The 22,300-nt window shown below is 38.1% G+C and overlaps 1 protein-coding gene across 1 annotated transcript in view; it reads right to left on the bottom strand.

The window, feature by feature from the left end:
- The window catches only part of DIAPH3 (diaphanous related formin 3), a 563,614-nt gene that overhangs the window by 247,239 nt on the left and 294,075 nt on the right, over window positions 1-22,300 (bottom strand). Inside the window, 1 exon segment of the mRNA NM_001192614.2 lies at window positions 1,921-2,160. Coding sequence (NP_001179543.2) covers window positions 1,921-2,160 — 240 coding nt within the window.

Below are 22,300 nucleotides of genomic sequence, written 5' to 3'. Positions count from 1 at the left end.
ACAGTACTGGAAGGTGCAGCTTGCCTTTCTTCCATCCTGCTGCTACAATTATCTTCCTGGAAGACAGATGATAACATCACTTGATCTACAGAACATGCCTTCATAAAGCCTTTACCATACGGCATGACACCTAAGCTCTTCATCATTGAGACCAGCTTACTATTTCATTTCTATTTTCTCCACTCCTCCTCCATCCAAAAGGGAAAGTGTGAGTCGCTCAGTCATGTCTGACTCTTAGCAACCCCATGGACTGTAGTCCACCAGGCTCCTGTGTCCATGGAATTCTCCAGGCAAGTATACCGGAATGGGTTGCCATTTCGCTCTTCAGGGGATCTTCCTGATCCAGGGATCGACCCCAAATCCCCAGCATTGCAGGCAGATTCTTTACCATCTGAGCTACCAGTGAAGCCCCTTCAACAATAACTGATCACTTGGTATACTCACACATGCCATGATATAACCCTTTATATGAACTGTTGATGCTTTTTTAGAATGCTTTTTCCTCTCAGGGAACACCCACTCATCCTTCCAGATCCAGCTCAAATTCCTGCTCCTTTCCGACTGAGTAACTGCCCTCCCGTAGTCCAGCTAGCCGTTCTCTCTTAACTCTGCTGCCATAACTTTAGTATACAGGTCCACTGAAATATTTAAGTATGCTTAATGGCTTACATATGAAAAATATGAATTCCATGTATCCCAGGTAAATATTAATCATATACACAAAATGAAATGATGAGGACAAGCGTTTTACACAAGAGTAAGCACTCTATAAATGTGCAGTCTTTAACACATGTCTTATGAATCCCATCTTAATTCTTGCTAGGGATCTTCACTGAACATAGCAGGCTAAGAAAACACGGAGAGAAGAGTGAAAAGATGGATATGGGAGAGGAGAAAAGTTCACAAGGCACTGCTACCAAAAGGAGGCATAAGCCAGGGGAATCATGCAAGAAAAGCCAGGAAAGCACCAAGAGACTAACCATTCAGCAACCGACAGCTAAAGCTGAGCGTGTTTCTCACCTCCCCTATCAAACTGGCAATAACAATAATCAAATTCCTTAATCAGGGAGTGTAGATGTGACCAGGTCAAGAATAAGAGAAAGCTTTTCTTGTGCTGTGTAACTGAGAAGAATTTGTTGTAAGCAGATCAATAAAGCACTATTACTATGGTCCGCTTCTTAGAGCTCTGCTATATAAAACACTGAATGGATTTGCTCTAAGAAAATTTAACCTACAGAAAAAACTGAAGGGGAAAAAACCTCTAAACTTACTAAATTTTCATCTCCTCCAACATTATATTTAAATAGAAATATCTCAAAACATTAATGACTTCTGAGTTATGTTTATTCCTAATATGACTTTCCTTTTATATAAAGCAGTCTCAATTTACTTTCCCTTTCGTCAGCTTTCAAAAAAGAAAAATGCAAAGAAATATTTAAATAGCCAAAGGTAAAAATTTTAGTGGCAATCACAAGCAATTCTCAATATATATACTGTTATATGCAGGTATTTATATTGAATGAATATTAGGCTTAAATAATATTTTGATGTTCCATTTCATCAGTTTGAGAAGCCATAGATTTACAACACAATCTTGCTATTAAACAAAAATCCTTCATTTGAATTTGCAGATCAGAGATAAGTAATATTTGGATTTAGTTCAGAGGTTGAGTAAATTAGCTCAGTTCACTCTGGGTTTGGGTTGATGGTTCAGTTTAAGTTATTGACAATGAGCATATCAAATTAAAGAATAAATAATGCAGTCAGGGCTGACATTTAAGAATAAGTGTTCAGAGGGAGGTGATATATATGTATAATTATGGCTGATTTGAGCTGTTGTATTGCAGAAACCAATACCACATTGTAAAGCAATTTTCCTCCAATTAAGAAATAAATTGGAAAAACAAATAACAAACTCACTTTACAGAGAGAGCTAAGGTTAAATCCAAAGGTTTGTGCATTCCGGGAGCCAGCATTCATGTAGTTTCCCATTAGCAACACCAGTTCCAGCAACTTGCTGAAGCCCCTGCTCTTCTTGATCTCTTCACAGGCAGCACTGACAGCCATGATGTCAGGTTTGATGTTGTTCACCTGCTCTTCAAACTGAAGCTTAAAGAGAATAGCACTGAGCCGTGGCCGTAGTCTCTTCACATTGCTCATCTGATTAAAGAGAAAATAGCAGATTTCCTTTAAAATGCATGGTATACTTTAGTACTGTGTGGCTGCAAGTAATCTGGGATGATTTATTGGTATGACAGTACGGAAGAAGCAATATGTCCCCTAAAACTGATAGCGGGAAGAGAGAAAAACCCTGCATGTTTTTGTGAAGAATCCAGAGTCATCCCTCAAAGAAAAAATTAACAATTTAAATGCTTGTTGAAAAGAAAGCTTCAGTTAAGTGACAAAGTTTAACTGAGAAATAAAGTACACATAATTTTTTTAAAAACAATTTTTAAAAGGTAACAGGATACAGATGCAACAAATTACAGAGCATTCATACATAGCACTGCTTTAATTTTTGTTCAATACTGAAAATGCTGGGTCATATTTAACAGATTCAGACAGGTCTAAAGAGGGTTTGTTTTCTTCAAAGAGCAACTGTTGTCTGCAAGAACCGTGCTGACTAACAGTGTGTGTTAGATCGAGGGACAGTAAATAGGTCTCAATTTGTGCTAAATTGACTTCCTTCAGAAACACAGGGCTGCAGAGTGACACCCACCACTGGCTTGGGGCAGTTAGAGCTGGGAAGCGCGCAGAGCAGGAGCCCAGCGGCGGCCACAGTCGGCCACGCACACGAGAGGCGCAGTCGGACTCGGGCTCCTGTCCTGGGTGTGAGAGAGGCTGAGAGCATCGCAAAGAACAAGGGGCTAGAGGGCCAGCAAGCTCCGGCCTTCAATCTACCCCCAAACCACATCCAAGCAACACACGAGGGAAGGAGCCGGAGGACTTGGGATGTACATTGTTTAAGTTACATGTGAATTCTTTGACCAAACATATTAGAAATTTGAGACAAAGCAGATTGATGGTGCAGCAGTACCAAAACCAGTGAACTTCAATAACAATCATAAACATCAGTATTTTGAGGCAAGGTCAAGGAAAAAACAGTGACAGAATATAAGATTAAAATAGGAAAGAGTTGTGTTTGTCACAGACCCTAAAGGAAAAGCTAAAAAAAAAAAAAAAAAAAAGTCATGTGAAGCTTATAGGATTTCATTAAGGAGACAGAAAGCTATCTGCTCATAATATAACGACTGTTATTTAAAATAAAATATACCGTACAAAAGCCTGAACATATTAGACTCCAACAGGACACTACAGATACCACCTTACTAACACAGAAAGATAACCCAGTTAACTCATCTAACAAAACTGGAGCAATAAAGAGTTCTCAGGAGATACCTCTGAGAGAGTATCCTCAGATGAACCGAACTCTCAGAGTTACTACTTTCTCAGCAAATAATTTAAATATCTAATGTACATATAGTATTCTCCCACCCATTTGACCTGTTAAATGTTTACGTGTATACAATCAAGATTCTAAAACCTAAACTAATACAGTTATTAAGAAGTCCCTCTACAAAGTACTCTAAGGAATGTCTTAAAATTCCTTGAATCCAAGCAATGTCTTCAAGTTCCCATATACAGAAAATATTTTCTCCTAGAAGGATAGAAACTGTAAGCTCAAAAGGGACATTTTTTTAAAGTATGGGAAATATTACTAATTACTTTATAGAATGACTCTAGTAATAAAAATAAATTTTAGAAAGACAAAGTGAGGCCTTCTTAGGATACTCATTCTTAGTGGGCACAAATCATTGTTTGGATGTTGTATGTCTTAGCACAGAAAGTAGATATAAGCTGTGATTACTTCTCATAAAGTCATTTCATTTGTTATACAATGTTTCCAAATGGACTTACTTACCTGGAATTTGTATCCTTATTTAAATATTACAAATTTACTATTTGTACATAACTATATTGTACTGGACCATCTGTATGATACTGTATTCAGTCAGTTCAGAACACTTCAGTCACTCAGTCGTGTCCGACTCTTTGCGACCCATGAATCGCAGCACTCCCTGTCCATCACCAACTCCCGGAATTCATTCAGACTCACGTCCATCGAGTCAGTGATGCCATCCAGCCATATCATCCTCTGTCGTCCCCTTCTCCTGCCTCCAATCCCTCCCAGCATTAGAGTCTTTTCCAGTGAGTCAACTCTTCGCATGAGGTGGCCAAAGTATCGGAGTTTCAGCTTTAGCATCATTCCTTCCAAAGAAATCCCAGGGCTGATCTCCTTCAGAATGGACTGGTTGGATCTCCTTGCAGTCCAAAGGACTCTCAAGAATCTTCTCCAACACCACAGTTCAAAAGCATCAATTCTTCGGCCCTCAGCCTTCTTCACAGTCCAACTCTCACATCCATACGTGACCACTAGAAAAACCTTAGCCTTGACTACATGGACCTTTGTTGGCAAAGTAATGTCTCTGCTTTTGAATATGCTGTCTAGGTTGGTCATAACTTTCCTTCCAAGGAGTAAGCGTCTTTTAATTTCATGGCTGCAGTCACCATCTGCAGTGATTTTGGAGCCCCCAAAAATAAAGTCTGACACTGTTTCCCCATCTATTTCCCATGAAGTGATGGGACCAGATGCCATGATCTTCGTTTTCTAAATGTTGAGTTTTAAGCCAACTTTTTCACTCTCCTCTTTCACCTTCATCAACAGGCTTTTTAGATCCTCTTCACTTTCTGCCATAAGGGTGGTGTCATCTGCATATCTGAGGTTATTGATATTTCTCCCGGCAATCTTGATTCCAGATTGTGCTACTTTTAATTTAGTCTTCAGAACAATAAGACATACAAGGGAGCAGTCACACGCACATATATGGTTATAGCCATTCAGAAGGGGTATTATGGACCCACAGCCATCTCTGCTTTCAGCCTATGCCCTCAGTAATGATTATAAAGTCAAGTATTTGGTACTTTGCTGTAAACAAGAACCATGAAACTAAAAGACACTTGCTCCTTGGAGGAAAAGCTATGACCAACCTAGAAAACATATTAAAAAGCAGAGACATCGCTTTTCCAACAAAGGTCCATCTAGTCAAACTATGGTTTCTCCAGTAGTCATGTACAGACGTAAGAGTTGGACTTTAAAGAAAGCTGAGATCTGAAGAACTGATGCTTTTGAACTGTGGTGTTGGAGAAGACTCTTAATGCTGAAGCTCCAATACTTTGGCCACCTGATGTGAAGAACTGACTCACTGGAAAAGACCCAGAGGTGGGAAAGATTGAGGGCGGGAGAAAAAGGGGACGACAGAGGATGAGAGATGGTTAGATGCAATCACTGAGCTGCTGTTTATGGGGTTACAAAGAGTAGGACATGACTTAAGAGACTGAACATGAACAAAAACAACAATAAACAAGGAAAGAATTCTCTAATATCTGATGCAAAATATTATTTTTGCAAAATTTTATATATATATTAATTTTAACATATATTAATATACTACCTCATGTGCAAATAGCAAAAGGACTACCTAAAAGCCTATATTAAACTACCCCAAAGTTTGTTAAAGCTTTCCTGCTGACAAGCTCACCATATGTAGCCAGTACAAAGTAATAAATTTTCCTAGAAAAATATAACCTAGATTTATATGAGTAATGAGTCTACCTGGCACTAGGGACAGGTTCCTTGAAAAAATAAAGTCTGTGATGTAATGCAGGGAAAAGTGCTATGAGTTTATGGAAAGTCCCAACAAAGCAAAGTCAGGAAGAATAATGTAAACAGATCTTTTAACACTTTTTGTAATTAGATGTCTTTTTCATATTGTTTTTTTCCTCCCAAATTTGAAAAGTTAGTATCTTGACTGAAAATAAACAAATGCATTTTAGTGAACAAAATTACCATATTGGAAAGGCACTTGAGAAATCACCAGAACTTGAGCCTGTTTATAGTCTACCGTTCAGCCTACACTGATGCCCCAGACCAAATGGCTTTCCCTTTTATTTAAAAGAAAGAAAAGACCTCAATGAAACCTAATGTTCTAAGACCTAAATCTTGTGATCTACAAAGATAACAGCAGTTATTTTTCTTATTGGTCAAATCAAAGTCTAGTTCTTCAGATGGGATCAAAGAAAAAGGTTAAAAATTTAAAAATAAATTTTTTTAAAAATCCTTAGGGTTTCTTCAGCCCTTCAAACTGGACATCTGCACTCTGGTTTTCTTCCTCAAAAATTTATCTGCCAAAGACTAGACTGGATGGAGAAATGGAGAGCTATGATGCTCAAAAAATATTCTCAAAGCTAACAGAAAGTCATTAAAAAAAAGGAAAGACTATTATAAAACTTAACTATAAGACAGCAAATAATTAGAAGGTTAGAACAAATTAGAATTCATTTTTTCCAGAGGCATCCTTTACATTTTTTACTACAGGGTCTTAGCAATGTAAACTCACAGCACCAAAATCTGATAACACTGAGTTATACTTTGGAGATCAAACTAAAGGCATAAAAAAGAAAGTAAAAATGTTTTGATTTTACTACTATTTTTTGAAGGCAGGGAGTAGTGCTCTGGCAACCACCCCATCACATGACCACAGACGTCACATACCAGAATGAAAACACCTAAGAACAGAGACTGGATAAAATCGAAAGCAATATCCAGAAAACAAAGAGTAATTTTTATTTCAAGATTTTGTTCACTGCAACATTTGTATGGTTGGAGCAGGTACAAAGTAAGACAAAAAGACCTTTAGAAAATCAATGAACCAACAAGCATTGACTGGGTGCCCACTCAGTGCTGTGAGCGGCACAGAAGTCGTGGTTGCTGCCCTTGTGTCATCAAATTCTTGCCATCTGTCTGAAAGGGCAAAAAGGAGGAAAAGTCTTCCAGGAGATATAATCTCCCATAATCTCATTATGGTTATGTTTTTCACATATAATTTTAATTTTATCTATTATTTCATGGGGGAGAAAAACAGAATCTATTTGACATTTTTATACCAACTACATTTAACACCATATCTGGTCCTCTTTATTCAGTTTCTTTTACAAACATGGTATTTCAGGAGCAAACTTTTTCAAAACTTTTGGGTTTTCCCACTTCTTGCCTGCAGCCTTGCACAGGCACACCTCACAAGAAGTTTGAGAACACACTCCATACCTTGTTGTAAGTTGTTGTAAGACTAATTAATCATTCATTTAACTTTCTAACATAAGTAACCTGCTGACTGAAAAGCTACTAGCTTGAGTCTGAATTAATTTATGAATACTGCTTTAAACCTTTACTTTAGACACTTTCTAAATACATAATTATAAGGAATAATGGGACAGTGTTTCTGGAAAGTTAAATGACTCCTGCAAGGTCACAGGGCCAGAGGGCATGAGTCTAGAGCTAACTTGCTGTCAACTAAGTGTGCAAGACACTCAGAGCATCATAACATCAAAGTTAACAACTGCAACTTAAAAGCCATCTGATACTCAAACTACTTCTACCGTATTTTCCTACGGACAAGAACACACTTTAATTTCCCCATAGCAGTTATTAGATAAAACACTATGGAGACGAGATACCCTGTTGTGAGCTCTGCCTGCTACTCTTCACATTCCATTCTTTCCTTCTGGGTATACCCAACTACCCTATATATTTTCAGATCCACTTTTACTGTCCCGATACTGCACTTGCCACTCACATTTTCATACTAGCTAATTCTTCCACTCCTTGTAAGACAGGTGTGAGAAGTAAGGAGAAGGTGAAAAAAACAAGTGGATCTTTGTGAAAGACAAGACTATAAAAAACAACACAGGGATGGGAGGAAAGTGCCATCTGAGAAGGAAGAAGGTCTAACAAGAGACTAAGATCCTTCAGAAGGGGTTTAGAACTTGATTTGCCTAAGCAAACTATATGAAAAATATCTACCTTTTACTGTTTAGCTGGCCAATATTTTCATGATCTCCAGAATCCTCAGAATAAAAAAAAAAAAAGTTCATTGCACTTCAGGAAAGGCATCAAAAACATAGCTATTCAAGTGCCTTATTCCTGGATAGTGCTCAGACTATCAAGACTGTTCTTTTAAATAAATGTGCCCTTATGATAATAAAACTGATAAGCTAAAGTTACTTTTTAAACTGTACAACAGCAAAGTACACATGGCATTTTTTTTTACATTTTGCCATAGGAGCAAGATAAAGCCAAGAATTATACAAAAAATATTAAAAGGATAAAACGTATATTCCTTCAGCTCATCAAGAAATAGACAATTGCTATAGACATCAGATATGCTTTCTCTTTTTGTACAAATGCTTATCAATTCTGGACCACTAAGGATTTCACAGCAGGTCCAAACGAGTTCTGCAGATACTCAGGATCTGCAAGTTGTGAAGTTAGAGAGCGAGAGGCTTCTTATTTAATTTGGCAGTCTTAGCAAAACCCTCTTCACACATAAGTTTCATATCTGATGAATTAAAAAGCTGGCATAACACCCGGAACCATTCTGGTATCTTAAATTCATTCACGTCTGCTTCCAGACAATCCGCACGCTAACACAAAAAACCAATGTTTTCACTGCTATCATTATAACTAAGTTTTGCCTGTTCTTGAAATTTATATAAATGAAACTTTCAGTAAGCACTTTTTGTATCTGATTTCTTTCACTCAATAAAATGGCTTCGAGATTTGCATACACGTAGTATGACTGAGTATTAAAGACCTCCAGGTGAGACCATGCAGGATTTAGGATGATCCCTGAATCTAATGCCACGCCATTTTAAGGGAAAGCAGAGAGAGAGACACACACAGGAGAAGGAAACGTGAAGAATGGGAAGGAGCAAAGAATGGCATGTTGTTCCAAGTCAAGAAATACCAAAGGCTACCAGGTGCTAGGAGAGAGGCAGAATACAGATTCTTCCTCAGAGTCTCCAGAAGACACCAACCCTGCCAAGAGTGTCATGCGGGACCAAAGGTCTCCACAAGTGTGACAGAATAAATGACTGTTGTTTCAAGCCACTGACACTGTGGACCTCTGCTGTGGCAGCCCAGGGACACTCACACAGGATACTATGAAAACTCTTATCTGAGTCTTCATTTCTATTAAATATCTAAAAGGGAGAGTGTAAATGTATACTTAACCGAACAAAAATTGTCAACCTTTTTACAAAGTGGTTTATACCACTTACTCCTGTCTGCCAATGTTAGGCTTTATTCTGGAAGCCTTATCTTTTCACGTGGAGGTCTGTAGTCCCCCCTTCATTGACTAGTCTGTATGGTATGATGAGGGCTTCCCAGGTGGCGCTGGTGGTGGTTTAGACTCTTGCAACCCCATGGACCATAGCCCCACCAGGCTCCTCTGTCCATGGGATTCTCCAGGTAAGAATACTGGAGTAGGTTGCCATTTCCTTCTAATGCAGGAAATGTTAAGAGACGCAGGTTCAAGCTCTGGGCCACGAAGATCCCCTGGAGGAGAGCATGGCAACCCACTCCAGTATTCATGCCTGGAGAATCCCATGGAAAGAGGAGCCTGGTGGGCTACAGTCCACAGGGCTGCAGAGTCGGTCACGACTGAAGTGACTTAGCATGCACACATGGTATGATGAAGGACTTTTCACAGCATCATTTGGTACAAAGAAGTTCCTTTCTCTACTCACTGGCCTTCAAGTCTTTGTTGAAAATCAACTGATGGTATCTTTGTGAGTCTTTCAACTCTAAACTTTTAAAAAAAAAGTTTACATATCTTTAAGAGAAAACATTACTGTCTTGATAAAAAATCAGTACTCTAGGTCCTTCAAATTTGTCTTTCTCAAAATTGATTTTGTCCATTCCAAGTCCTTTGCATGACATATGAATTTTTGTACAATCTTGTCAGTTACCATTGTAAGACCTGCTGGGACTGATTGAGACTGAATATATTAGGAATCTATAGATCATTTGAGGGAAAAATGTAATCTTCACAAATTTAGTCTTCCACTCTAGAAGCATGGTATATATATCACCATTTATTTACAACTTCTATAGGTTCTCTCAGCAATAACTTGGTAGTTGTAGTATAGAAAATTTGCACATGTTTAGTGAAATGCGTCCTTATATACTTTACATTTTTGATGCTACTGTAAATAGTACTATTTTTAATTTGTTTTCCAATATATCCTTGCTTATATAGAAAAATACAACTGATTTTCATATAGCAACTATTTTGTGACCTTCTAAGTTTCCTATAGATTCCTTATCTATTCACATAGATAATAAGTTCACTTACATCATTTCCAAAATACAGGCCTTTTATCTCATTTTCTTATTACACAAGTTAGAATATATATTATAATGCATAAAGGTGATAAGAATAGATTTCCTTGTCTGTTTTCACAAATTATAAATGACAAAGAATTTAATCTTTTGCAACGAAGCATGAGGACAGTCCCATGTTTTCCACAGATGTCCTTTATCAGGTTGAAAAAGTTTTCTTCTATTTTTACTTGCTAGGAGTTCTTACATATCATAAACAAGATAGAATTCTGTCAAATGCTTTTATTTTGTATATAGATAATTGTATGATTTTTCTCCTTATTGTTTTATAATATGGTCAACTACATTAATTAATTTTCAAATGTTAAACTAACCTTGTACAAATTGGTAACAATACACTCTCCTTTTTATGCACTACTTGATACAAAAATATCTTATTGACAATTTTTACATGTATGTTTATATATGATATGGGTCTGTAGTAATTATTTTGGCCCTTCTTTGATTACTGATTGAAATTTGAGAATTGTTTTATTTTTTCAGTGCTTTCATTTTCATGAATTTCAAAATAATTTCTTCTTTGACCCACAAACAATTTAATACTATGTTATCCAATTTTCAAACAGTGAGAGATGTTCTATTATTGTTTTTGTCCAATTTAATTCTAATTTAGACAGAAAGCATACTCTAAAAGATTTCAATCTTTGGAAAATTACTGAGACTTATTTTATGTTTCCATATGGTCTACCTTGGTGAATGTTCCATGTGTATTTGAAAAGAATGTATATTTTGCAGTTACATGGGAAATTTTCTATAAATACCAATTAGAACAATCTGGTTGATAGAACAGTTTTGTTTCTCAAATATTTACTGTCTTCTTTTTTGATATACTTTTACTAGAATTAAATGAAAGAGGGGCATTAAAATCTCATTATGATTGGGAAGCTATCTATTTCTCCATTAATTCTACAGGTTTTGTTTCATGAATTTTAATGCTCTTTATTAGGTACATACACATTTAAGATGATTGTTTCTTGTAAATTACTCCTTGTATCCTTGTGTAATGCCACTATCTCTTAAAAGATGGTTTGTCTTGAAATATGCATTCTCTGAAATATACATAGCTATGCTACTTTTCTTACTGCTTATTATGTGTTTTGTATTTGTCCTGTCTGCCCTTTACATCTCTGTTCTCCTTTCCCGCTTTTGTGTTTATCAAGCAATTTTTAGTACTCCATTTTTTTTCTTCTGATTTTTCCTGGTTCCTGTAGGACGAACAGTATGCATCTTTATGTAGTCTATTTAGAGTGACTGTTAAGTCAATATTATGCTTTTTTACGGTTTTCATTTCCTGACTCCCCCCTTTAGCATTTCAGTCACACTTCACACTCTGATTCATTTCATGTGTGTCATAATGTTACAACAGTGCAATTCCATCCATCCTACCCAACCATTTGTGCAACTACCATCACAGCTTTTGCTTCTACACAAACACTACCCTGCAATGTCATTATTTAATTATTAGGTTTCTGTTAAGTAAATTATGAGAAGAAAAAAAGCACAGTTCATTTATTATTTCACATGGTACTGATTCCTTTTTGTGGATACCAGTTTTCATCTAGTATCACTTTCATTTGGCCTGCAAGGCAACTTTAGCTTTTCTGGTAGGACAGCTGTGATGGGCACAAACTCTTTGCTTTCACATAATTAAAAGTGTATTCACTTTACCCTATTTTGGAAGGGTATCTACTAAATAGAGAATTTTGAGTTTACAGAGTTTGTTTACTTCAGCATTTTAAATACACCATTCTGTTGACTTCTGCTTTTGATTATTTCTAGAAAATCAGCTATATCCATCTCCTTAATTTTTCATGTTTCCTTTAGCCTCAAATTACTTTCTTGTCTTTGTCTATAAGCAGTTTCACTAGAATGTGCCAAAGTGTCTTTTTCTTTATATTTATCCTGAATGTAGTTTACTGAGATTCTTGAACCATAAGTTTATTTTTTCCACTCAATTTGACATTTCTTTGCCCTTATTTCTTCATATATTTTGCCAGCCACAATCTCACTCTCTTGTCCTGTTGGGACTACAATTACAGGTGTTTTAGATTGTCTATTTCCAATATACTTAACCTACAAATTGAATATTTTAATTCAGTTACTGAACTTTTCAGTTTTGCTTTCCTTTAATTCTCAAAGATAATTTCCTTTAGTTCGTTAAACATATTTATAATATCCACATTAAAGTCTTTACATTTGAAATCTAAAATCAGGCCCCTCTTGTTGATTTGACTGCTTTTTCCTTTGACTATACATTCTATTTTATTAACTGTGAAAGTGAAAGTTGGTCAGTCCTGTCCAACTCTTTGCGACCCCATGGACTATACAGTCCACGGAATTCTCTAGGCTAGAATACTGGAGTGGGTATATTTTCCCTTCTCCAGGGGATCTTCCCAACCCAGGGATCGAACCCAGGTCTCCTGCTTTGTAGGCAGATTCTTTACCAGCTGAGCCACAAGGGAAGCCCGAGAATGAGTGGGTAGACTTTCCCTTCTCCAGTGGATCTTCCTGACCCAGAAATTTAATTAGGGTCTCCTGCATTGCAAGCAGATTCTTTACCAGCTGAGCTACAACTTCTTAAATAATAAAATGCCATAATAACTACTGAGGTATAATACTACTTTGAAGAATGTTCCTTCTTGATTTAGCAGGCAAATCAATCATTGGGTAATCACCTTTAAGTTTCTCCATAGGCTTATTTATAGTCTTAAAAGGCTTAGTCTCACATTCTGTGGAAAGCGGGAGGTGTTTCCCTGGCCCCTCTAACTTGTTAGGACTCATTCTTCCCAGAGAAGACTGTAGATTTAATTTTGCTAGGGTCAGTTTAGTGTAGGTACTCCTTTAGGATGTTGGTCATGTTTCCTGAGGTACAACCTTACTAGTTGTTTGAGTGAATGCCAAGTATGTTAGTGAGAGTTACCTCTACTCTGGCAGGGCCAGAACTCCAATGACTCCTAGGAATGATGGACCCCTGGTATCTCTGTCCTACTCTCACTGTGCAACAGGTGCCATATGGCAAATCTTGCTCCACATATGCACAGCCCAGCCTCCAGGGAGACCCCCACAGATTTTTAAAAATTTGTTCCTAAGTATTTTATGGTTTTATTACTGTAAATGGAATGTTAAAATGCTTTTATTACAAGTTTAGTTTCAAAAATACAAAAAACTCTTTACCTAGATTAACCAAATATTTCCATTTTGTATCATTTGCTTCATCATATTTTCTCTCTTCCTCTTCATATATATGTATACTAAAGGAAAAATATATGTGTACATATATTATAATAATATGTAATATTTAGCTAAGGTGATGTCCATCAGTTTTTCCAATGTAAAGTTACAATATTTTCTTATATAATGTTATTTATAGCAAGATGATTTAAGACTATATAAATAGTATGGGTACAAACTATTTTCATCCAATGTTCACCTTTGTGTTAAAGGGGACAGCCATTAAATATAGAATATTGGTTATAGTATTCACTCAACTTTACTAAAAATGTACGTTTATAGAGCTTTCCAGATGGCTTCAAGAATAAGATATAAAATAAACAAGTCAATATCTATTGTAATTACACCTTAAGCCACCAGCACAATAAAATTGTCTAACTCTATACTAACTTAGTTCCATAAGTCCAGTCTCCCATTTTCCATTATGTTTCCAAAACAGTCTTAGAAGACAGTATCTAGATCTATATAATGAGATTTGCAGAATACAGGAAATGATTCTCAGGCACTAGATAATACTCAAATCTAAAAATCAACCTTAAAACAATGTTGTCTGAAAAGTGAGGACTCATAAGAGACCTTTTTGCTTATAACTAAAAAATCCTTTAGACTTGTTTTCAAATGAATGATTCATGGCTAATAATTAGTATGTGACTATAATGATGTTTTGTTTTGTTTTTGCAAACGAAACACATTAAGTGGATTGTGCCATAAAATTTCAATACTACATAGATGGTCTAACAAGAAACAATCGTGTTTCTATACCAAAAAAACAACCATAATTCTTATTATGGACTCAAATGCCCCACTTTTTAGTTGTCTATTTAAAAGATTTAAAATACCAAAGTAGAAAAAGTAGCAACTTGACAAAATTCCCCGAAATTAATTTTAAATTCAACAGCTCAATAATTTAAACTCCTCCATAAACATACTAAGTAATTTGTATTTATCATTAACTCAAGTCAATCTTTAAATATTAAAAATAAATTTGCTCCAGTGATGAAGCATACAGAAACCAGGGCTAAAAGCAAATTCAAGTACAGGGGGAACCTACAGCAAACACACAAGAGTGACTGCCACCATAAAAAAAAGGAGGCTGTCCTTCAGCATCATAAAAGTATGGTTCACAGCTGAGCTGTACTAGTTACTAGATGGATGAACAAGCTGCCTCAGCAATGAAAAGTTAACGACTACTTCTGGAGTTATATGAGAGACAGATAAAATTACTCATTCATTTATATATCGAATTATTTACTGCATATATATTATGTGCCAAAGAATCATATTGAATATAAGATGACAGGGACCTGGTCCAAATGGATGTACTAAAGTAAACAGATAAAGAAAGGGAAAGAAAAGGAGAAACAATAATATAAATAGGTAAGATCATTTTAGATAAGGATAATTGCTCTTGAATATGCAGGATAACACAGAGAATGGTGGGAGGCATCAAGATGATGAGTCCTGCCACAGGGAAGGGGTATCTGGGCCAAGACAGAGCGAGTGGCAGGCGTACAGCAAACCTGAGCAGGGAACAGAAAATGAATGCAGCTGAAACCAGTGGACAAAGAAGGGAGTGGTGACATCTGAAAGTTGCTCAGTTGTGTCGGACTCTTCATGACCCCATGGACCTCGAGCCTGCAGGGATCCTCTGACGGTGGGATTCTCCAGGCAAGAACACTTGAGTGGGTACCATTCCTTTCTCCAGAGGATATTCCCAACCCAGGGATGGAATCCGGGTCTCCTGCACTGGCTAAAAAACAGATACTAGATCATTTTACAAATTGAAATGGATTTAGAACTCATTAGAACAATCAGAGAGAAATTCCCCTTCAGGCCAAAAATGGAAAAAGAGGGACTGCATTTATCTCCCTTCGCCTCCACACCCAGAGGCAACAGCTTTCAGACAAAGACAGATCGAGAAAGGGGAAAACAGGTGCATTCCATGACTGCTCCAGCTTGCTGTCTGAAAAGGAGCCCAGGGGGAGCCAGGAGGTGTCACAACCGAGACAGAGGTAAGAGCTGGGGATGGCAACCCAGCTGAGTTCTCAGGACAGAGTACCAGACAGGAAACGGTAATGCAGACAGAAAGCTCCAGCATTCTCAAAAGGTTCCGCTTATGTCTTTAACTGTAGTATACACCACACGAATGTGAGAAACTACTGAAGACTGAGGAAAGAATCAGTCAGAAGCACTGGAGGGAACCGCACCCAACTCTCAGATAAAGATGGGGACAGTACTTGCTCTCAGGAGGCAAAATGGAAAACTCATAATTCATGGGATATTGAATGAGACAGGAAACTTTAAAGTTACCATAACTCATGTGCTTAACAAGGCTGAGAAAAGATTAAGGATTTTAAGTAGAGACATGAAAGACGTTTTTTCAAAAATACCTGCACTGAATTTCGACAATAGAAAGCTTTGCTATCTGAGCTGACTGAATAGAAAAACATCAAATAGCATAAAAGAAAAGATTAGTGAACTGAAACACATGTCCAAAATGAAAAAAAGAGAGAAGAAAATAAAAAGGGCACCAGTGAGCTGTGGAACAACTTTGAGAAGCCTGACATGTATGTAATAATAAAATATATATGCAACTTAAGTTTCAGAAATAGAGGAGAGGAGATGCAGAAAGATATCTGACAAACACAATGGCCATAAAACTTTCAACTTTAGAGGGAACTACAAACCCAGTATCCACAGATTCAATTCAGTGAAACCCAAGGACAAAACATGAAGAAAACTATACACCCAAACTACATTACAATCAAATTAATCAAGCGAAGGAGAAATCGTCAAAACAACCAGAGAAAAAGAGAAACATGTACAGAGAAACAAAGTTATGAGTTATGGCAAATTTCCTGCCCCAATAATTCAAAAAAGAAGACAGTGTAGTAACATGTTTAAAACTATGAAAGGAAAAATGATCACCTTGGAATTCCATACCGATGGAAATACTTCAAAATGAGGTAGAAAAGACTTCTACATATATAGAAAAACTGAAAGAATTCATTAGTGCTGGAAGAAATGTTATGGCAGTTTTTCATGTGGAAGAAAGCTGATTCCAGATGGAAGTCAAGATTTACACAACAGAGTGAAGAATGCTGGAGTGTGTAGATAAAAAAGAAAATCGCTTTGTTGAAAGTAAAAATCACAACATGGTAAGAGTTTTAAACATAACCCAAGGTAAGACGTGTGATAACAAATACACAAAGCCCCAACGGGAGCATATTATAGTGAGGCTTCTATACCACACGTAGAGTGACATCATATCATTTGAAGGAACTTAAAAATGTATCCTGTAAACCCTAATGCAATGACACACAAAACGTAATAACAAACCAAGCAAGAGAAAGATAAAGTCATTAAAATACTCAACCCAATAGTAAAAAAATACCAAAGAATAGATGAAGAAAATAGAAAATAAATAACAAGATGTGAGATTCAAATCCCAATAGATTAACAACCACATTAAAAGAAAATGACCACTCTACTTAAAAAGGCAAAATCATTACACTAGACTTGAAACAAAAATGCAATATTCAACAAATACGCTGCCTATAACAACAATAGGTTAAAAGGAAAAGGACAAAAAATGGCTTCATTAATATAACAAGGTAAATTTGAGACCATTAGTGTATTCTAAGCTTAGAAGTGACATAATCACAATTATTTTTACACTAAAAGATCTCCAGCTGCTATGTGCAAAAGGACAGAATGTTCCACATGTGAGCTATAGGACGTGAAATACAACAGGTTATCAACAAATGGAAAATACAAAATATATACAGTTGTGACAGGCTGACCCACCATTATCACCCTTTAGAGTTTCTTATATCTCAAGCACATTATTGTAAAATGAATACCCATAATTTATTCCTCTTTATATTTGTCTTGCTATTGTTATTCATTCAAAGTTCAGTTCAGTCGCTCCATCGTGTCCGACTCTTTGCGACCCCATGGAGCGCAGCATGCCAGGCCTCCCTGTATATCACCAACTCCCAGAGTTTACTCAAACTCCTCTCCATTGAGTTGGTGATGCCATTCAACCACCTCATTCTCTGCCATCCCATTCTCTGCCTGCCCGCAATCTTTCCCAGCATCAGGGTCTTTGGAAATGAGTCAGTTCTTCACATCAGGTGGCCAAATTATTGGAGTTTCAGCTTCAGCATGAGTCCTTCCAATGAAGACCCTGGACTGATCTCCTTTAGAATGGACTGGTGGGATCCCCTTGCAGTCCAAGGGATTCTCAAGACACTTCTCCAATACCACAGTTCCAAAGCATCAATTCTTTGGTGCTCAGCTTTCTTTATAGTCCAAATCTCATATCCATTCATGACCCATGACCACTGGAAAAACCATAGCCTTGACTAGATGCACCTCTGTTGCTGAAGTAATGCCTCTGCTTTCTAATATGCTATCTAGGTTGGTCATAACTTTTCTTCTAAGGAGCAAGCGTCTTTTAATTTCATGGCCACAGTCACCATCTGCAGTAATTTTGGAGCCCCCAAAATTAAAGTCTGCCACAGCAGCCATGAAATTAAAAGACCAATATAATATTGTAAAGTAAAAAAAATAAAATAAAATAAAAAAACTTGCTACTCGAGAAAAAAATTAAATAAAAGACGCTTACTCCTTGGAAGGAAAGTTATGACCAACCTAAATAGCATATTGAAAAGCAGAGACATTACTTTGCCAACAAAGGTCCGTCTAGTCAAGGCTATGGTTTTTCCAGTGTTATGGGTCATGAACGGATGTGAGAGTTGGACTGTAAAGAAAGCTGAGCGCCAAATAATTGATACTTTTGAACTTTGGTGTTGGAGAAGGCTCTAGAGAGTCCCTCAGACTGCGAGGAGATCCAACCAGTCCATTCTAAACGAGATCAGCCCTGGGTGTTCTTTGGAAGGAATGATGCTAAAGCTGAAACTCCAGTACTCTGGCCACCTCATGCCAAGAGTTGACTCACTGGAAAAGATTCTGATGCTAGGACAGATTGGGGGCAGGAGGAAAAGGGGAAGACAGAGGATGAGATGGCTGGATGTCATCACTGACTTGATGGACGTGAGTTTGAGTGAACTCCGGGAGATGGTGATGGACAGGGAGGCCGGGCATGCTGCAATTAATGGGGTCACAAAGAGTCGGACACAACTGAGCGACTGAACTGAACTGAACTGTTTCCCCATCTATTTGATATGAAGGGATGGGGCCAGATGCCATGATCTTAGTTTTCTGAATGTTGAGATTTAAGCCAACTTAATCACTTTCCAGTGTACATCATGAGAAACGCTGGGCTGGAAGAAGAACAAGCTGGAATCATAACCTCAGATATGCAGATGACACTGCCCCTATGTTAGAAAGTGAAGAGGAACTAAAAAGCCTCTTGATGAAAGTGAAAGAGGAGAGTGAAAAAGTTGGTTTTAAAACTCAACATTCAGAAAATGAAGATCATGGCATCTGGTCCCATCACTTCATGGCAAATAGATGGGGAACAGGGGAAACAGTGTGGGGAAACAGTGGAAACAGTGTCAGACTTTATTTTTTGGGGCTCCAAACTCAATGTAGATGGTGACTGCAGCCATGAAATTACAAGACACTTACTCCTTAGAAGAAAAGTTATGACCAACCTAGATAGCATATTCAAAAGCAGAGACATTACTTTGCCAACAAAGGTCCGTCTAGTCAAGGCTATGGTTTTTCCTGTGGTCATGTATGGATGTGAGAGTTGGACTGTGAAGAAGGCTGAGCGCCGAAGAATTGATGCTTTTGAACTGTGGTGTTGGAGAAGACTCTTGAGAGTCCCTTGGACTGCAAAGAGATACAACCAGTCCATTCTAAAGGAGATCAGTCCTGGGTGTTCTTTGGAAGGACCGATGCTAAAGCTCAAACTCCAATACTTTGGCCACCTCATGCGAAGAGTTGACTTAATGGAAAAGACACTGATGCTGGGAGGGATTGGGGGCAGGAGGAGAAGGGGACCATAGAGGATGAGATGGCTGGATGGCATCACTGACTCTATGGACATGAGTTTGAGTGAACTCCGGGAGCTGGTAATGGACAGGGAGGCCTGGCACGCTGGGATTCATGGGGTCACGAAGATTCGGACACAACTGAGCGACTGAACTGAACTGAATCACTCGCCTCTATCACTTTCATCAAGAGGCTCCTTAGTTCCTCTTCACTTTCTGCCATAAGGGTGGTGTCATCTGCATATCTGAGGTTATTGATATTTCTCTCAGCAATCTTGTTGCCAGCTTGTGCTTCATCAAGCACAGCAGTTCTCAAGATGTACTCTACATGTAAGTTAAACAAACAGGGTGACAATAGACAGCCTTGACGTACACCTTTCCCGATCTGGAGCCAGTCTGTTGTTTCATGTCCAGTTCTAATAGTTGATTCCTGACCTGCATACAGATTTCTCAGGAGGCAGGTCAGGACGTCTGATATACCCATCTCTTGAAGAATTTTCCAGAGTTTTTGTGGTCCACAGATGGTGACTGCAGCCATGAAATTAAAAGATGCTTACTCCTTGGAAGGGAAGTTATGACCAATTTAGATAGCATATTCAAAAGAGACATTACTTCGCCAACAAAGGTCCATCTAATCAAGGCTATGGTTTTTCCAGTGGTCATGTATGGATGTGAGAGTTGGACTGTGAAGAAAGCTGAGTGCCAAAGAATTGATGCTTTTGAACTGTGGTGTTGGAGAAGACTCTTGAGAGTCCCTTGGACTGCAAGGAGATCCAACCAGGCCATTCTGAAGGAGATCAGCCCTGGGATTTCTTTGGAAGGAATGATGCTAAAGCTGAAACTCCAGTACTTTGGCCACCTCATGCGAAGAGTTGACTCATGGAAAAGACTCTGATGCTGGGAGGGATTGGGGTTAGGAGGAGAAGGGGACGACAGAGGATAAGATGGCTGGATGGCATCACTGACTCAATGGATGTGAGTTTGAGTAAACTCCGGGAGTTGGTGATGGACAGGGAGGCCTGGTGTGCTGTAATTCATGGGGTCACAAAGAGTCGGACACAACTGAGCGACTGAACTGAACTGACACTGTCAAAGGCTTTGGCATAGTCAAAAGCAGTTGTAGATGTTTATCGGAAACTCTCTAGCTTTTTCGATGATCCAACTGATGTTGGCAATTTGATCTCTGGTTCCTCTGCCTTTTCTAAATCCAGCGGGAACATCAGAACTCACAGTTCACGTGGTATGAAAGACTGGCTGGAGTGTTTTGAGCATTATTTTACTAGTGTGTGAGATGAGTACAATTGTGTGGTACTTTCAGTATTCTTTGGCATTGCCTTTCTTTGGGATTGGAATGAAAACTGACCTTTTCCAGTCCAGTGGCCACTGCTGAGTTTTCCAAATTTGCTGGCAGATTGAGTGCAGCATTTTCACAGCATCATCGTTCAGGATTTGAAATAGCTCAACTGGAATTCCATCACCTCCACTAACTTTGCTCGAAGTGATGCTTCCTAAGGCCCACTTGACTTCACATTTCAGGATGTCTGGCTCTAGGCAAGTGATCACACCATCGTGATTATCTAGATTGTGAAGATCTTTTTTGTGCAGTTCTTCTGTGTATTCTTACTACCTCTTCTTAATATCTTCTGCTTCTGTTAGGTCCATACCATTTCTGCCCTTGATTGTGCCCATCTTTGCATGAAATGGTCCCTTGGTATCTCCAATTTTCTTGAAGAGATCTCTAGTCTTTCCCCTTCTATTGTTTTCCTCTATTTCTTTGTATTGATCACTGAGGAAGGCTTTCTTATGTCTCCTTGCTGTTCTTTGGAACTCTGCATTCAAATGGGTATATCTTTCCTTTTCCTCTTTGCCTTTCACTTCTCTTCTATTTACAGCTATTTCTAAGGCCTCATTTGACAACCATTTTGCCTTCTTGGACTTCCCTGGTAGCTCAAACGGTAAAAGCGTCTGCCTACAATGCAGGAGACCCAGGTTAGATTTCTGGGCAGGAAGATCCCCTGGAGAAGGAATTGGCAACCCACTCCGGTACTCTTGCCTGGAAAATCCTGTGAATGGATGGAGGAGCCAGCCAGGCTACAGTCCATGGGGTCGCAAAGAGTCAGACATGACTGAGTGACTTCACTTTCTTTCTTTTTCTTTTTTGCCTTTTTGCCTTTCTTCTCCTTGGGGATGGCCTTGATTACCGCCTTCTGTACAGTGTCACGAACTTCCATCCATAGTTCTTCAGGCACGCTATCAGATTTAATCATTTGAATCTCTTTGTCACTTCCACTGTTAATTATAAGGGATTTGATTTAGGTCATACCTGAATGGTCTAGTGCTTTTCCCTACTTTCTCAATTTAAGTCTGAATTTGGCAATAAGGAGTTCATGATCTGAACCACAGTCAGCTCCCGGTCTTGTTTTTGCTGACTGTATAGAGCTTCTCCATCTTTGGCTGCAAAGAATATAATCAATCTGATTTCAGTACTGACCATCTGGTGATGTCCATGTGTAGAGTCTTCTCTTGTTTTGTTGGAAGAGGGTTGCTATGACCAGTGCATAAAGCACCTTAGGTATGGCAATCTTAGGTATGCCTCACTTTCAGAATTTCACTTAACAAAAGAGGGATTCTCAGAAGTCTTTAAAATATCATAATCAAGATGCTAACATTCAAGAGCCACTTTACCTAAATCCTATAGATTCACAATTGGTTAACTTATTACATATTCAAGATTAATCAGTGGTCCAGGTAAAGGTCAGTCATAGAGTAAAAAGGCAAATTGGAGCTGGATATCAAAAAACAGAAC

Source organism: Bos taurus, chromosome 12, assembly GCF_002263795.3.
Source record: "Bos taurus isolate L1 Dominette 01449 registration number 42190680 breed Hereford chromosome 12, ARS-UCD2.0, whole genome shotgun sequence".
Taxonomy (NCBI): domain Eukaryota; kingdom Metazoa; phylum Chordata; class Mammalia; order Artiodactyla; family Bovidae; genus Bos; species Bos taurus.
Note: the sequence above shows the minus strand (reverse complement) of the source record. Positions and strands in the feature narration are given on the sequence as shown.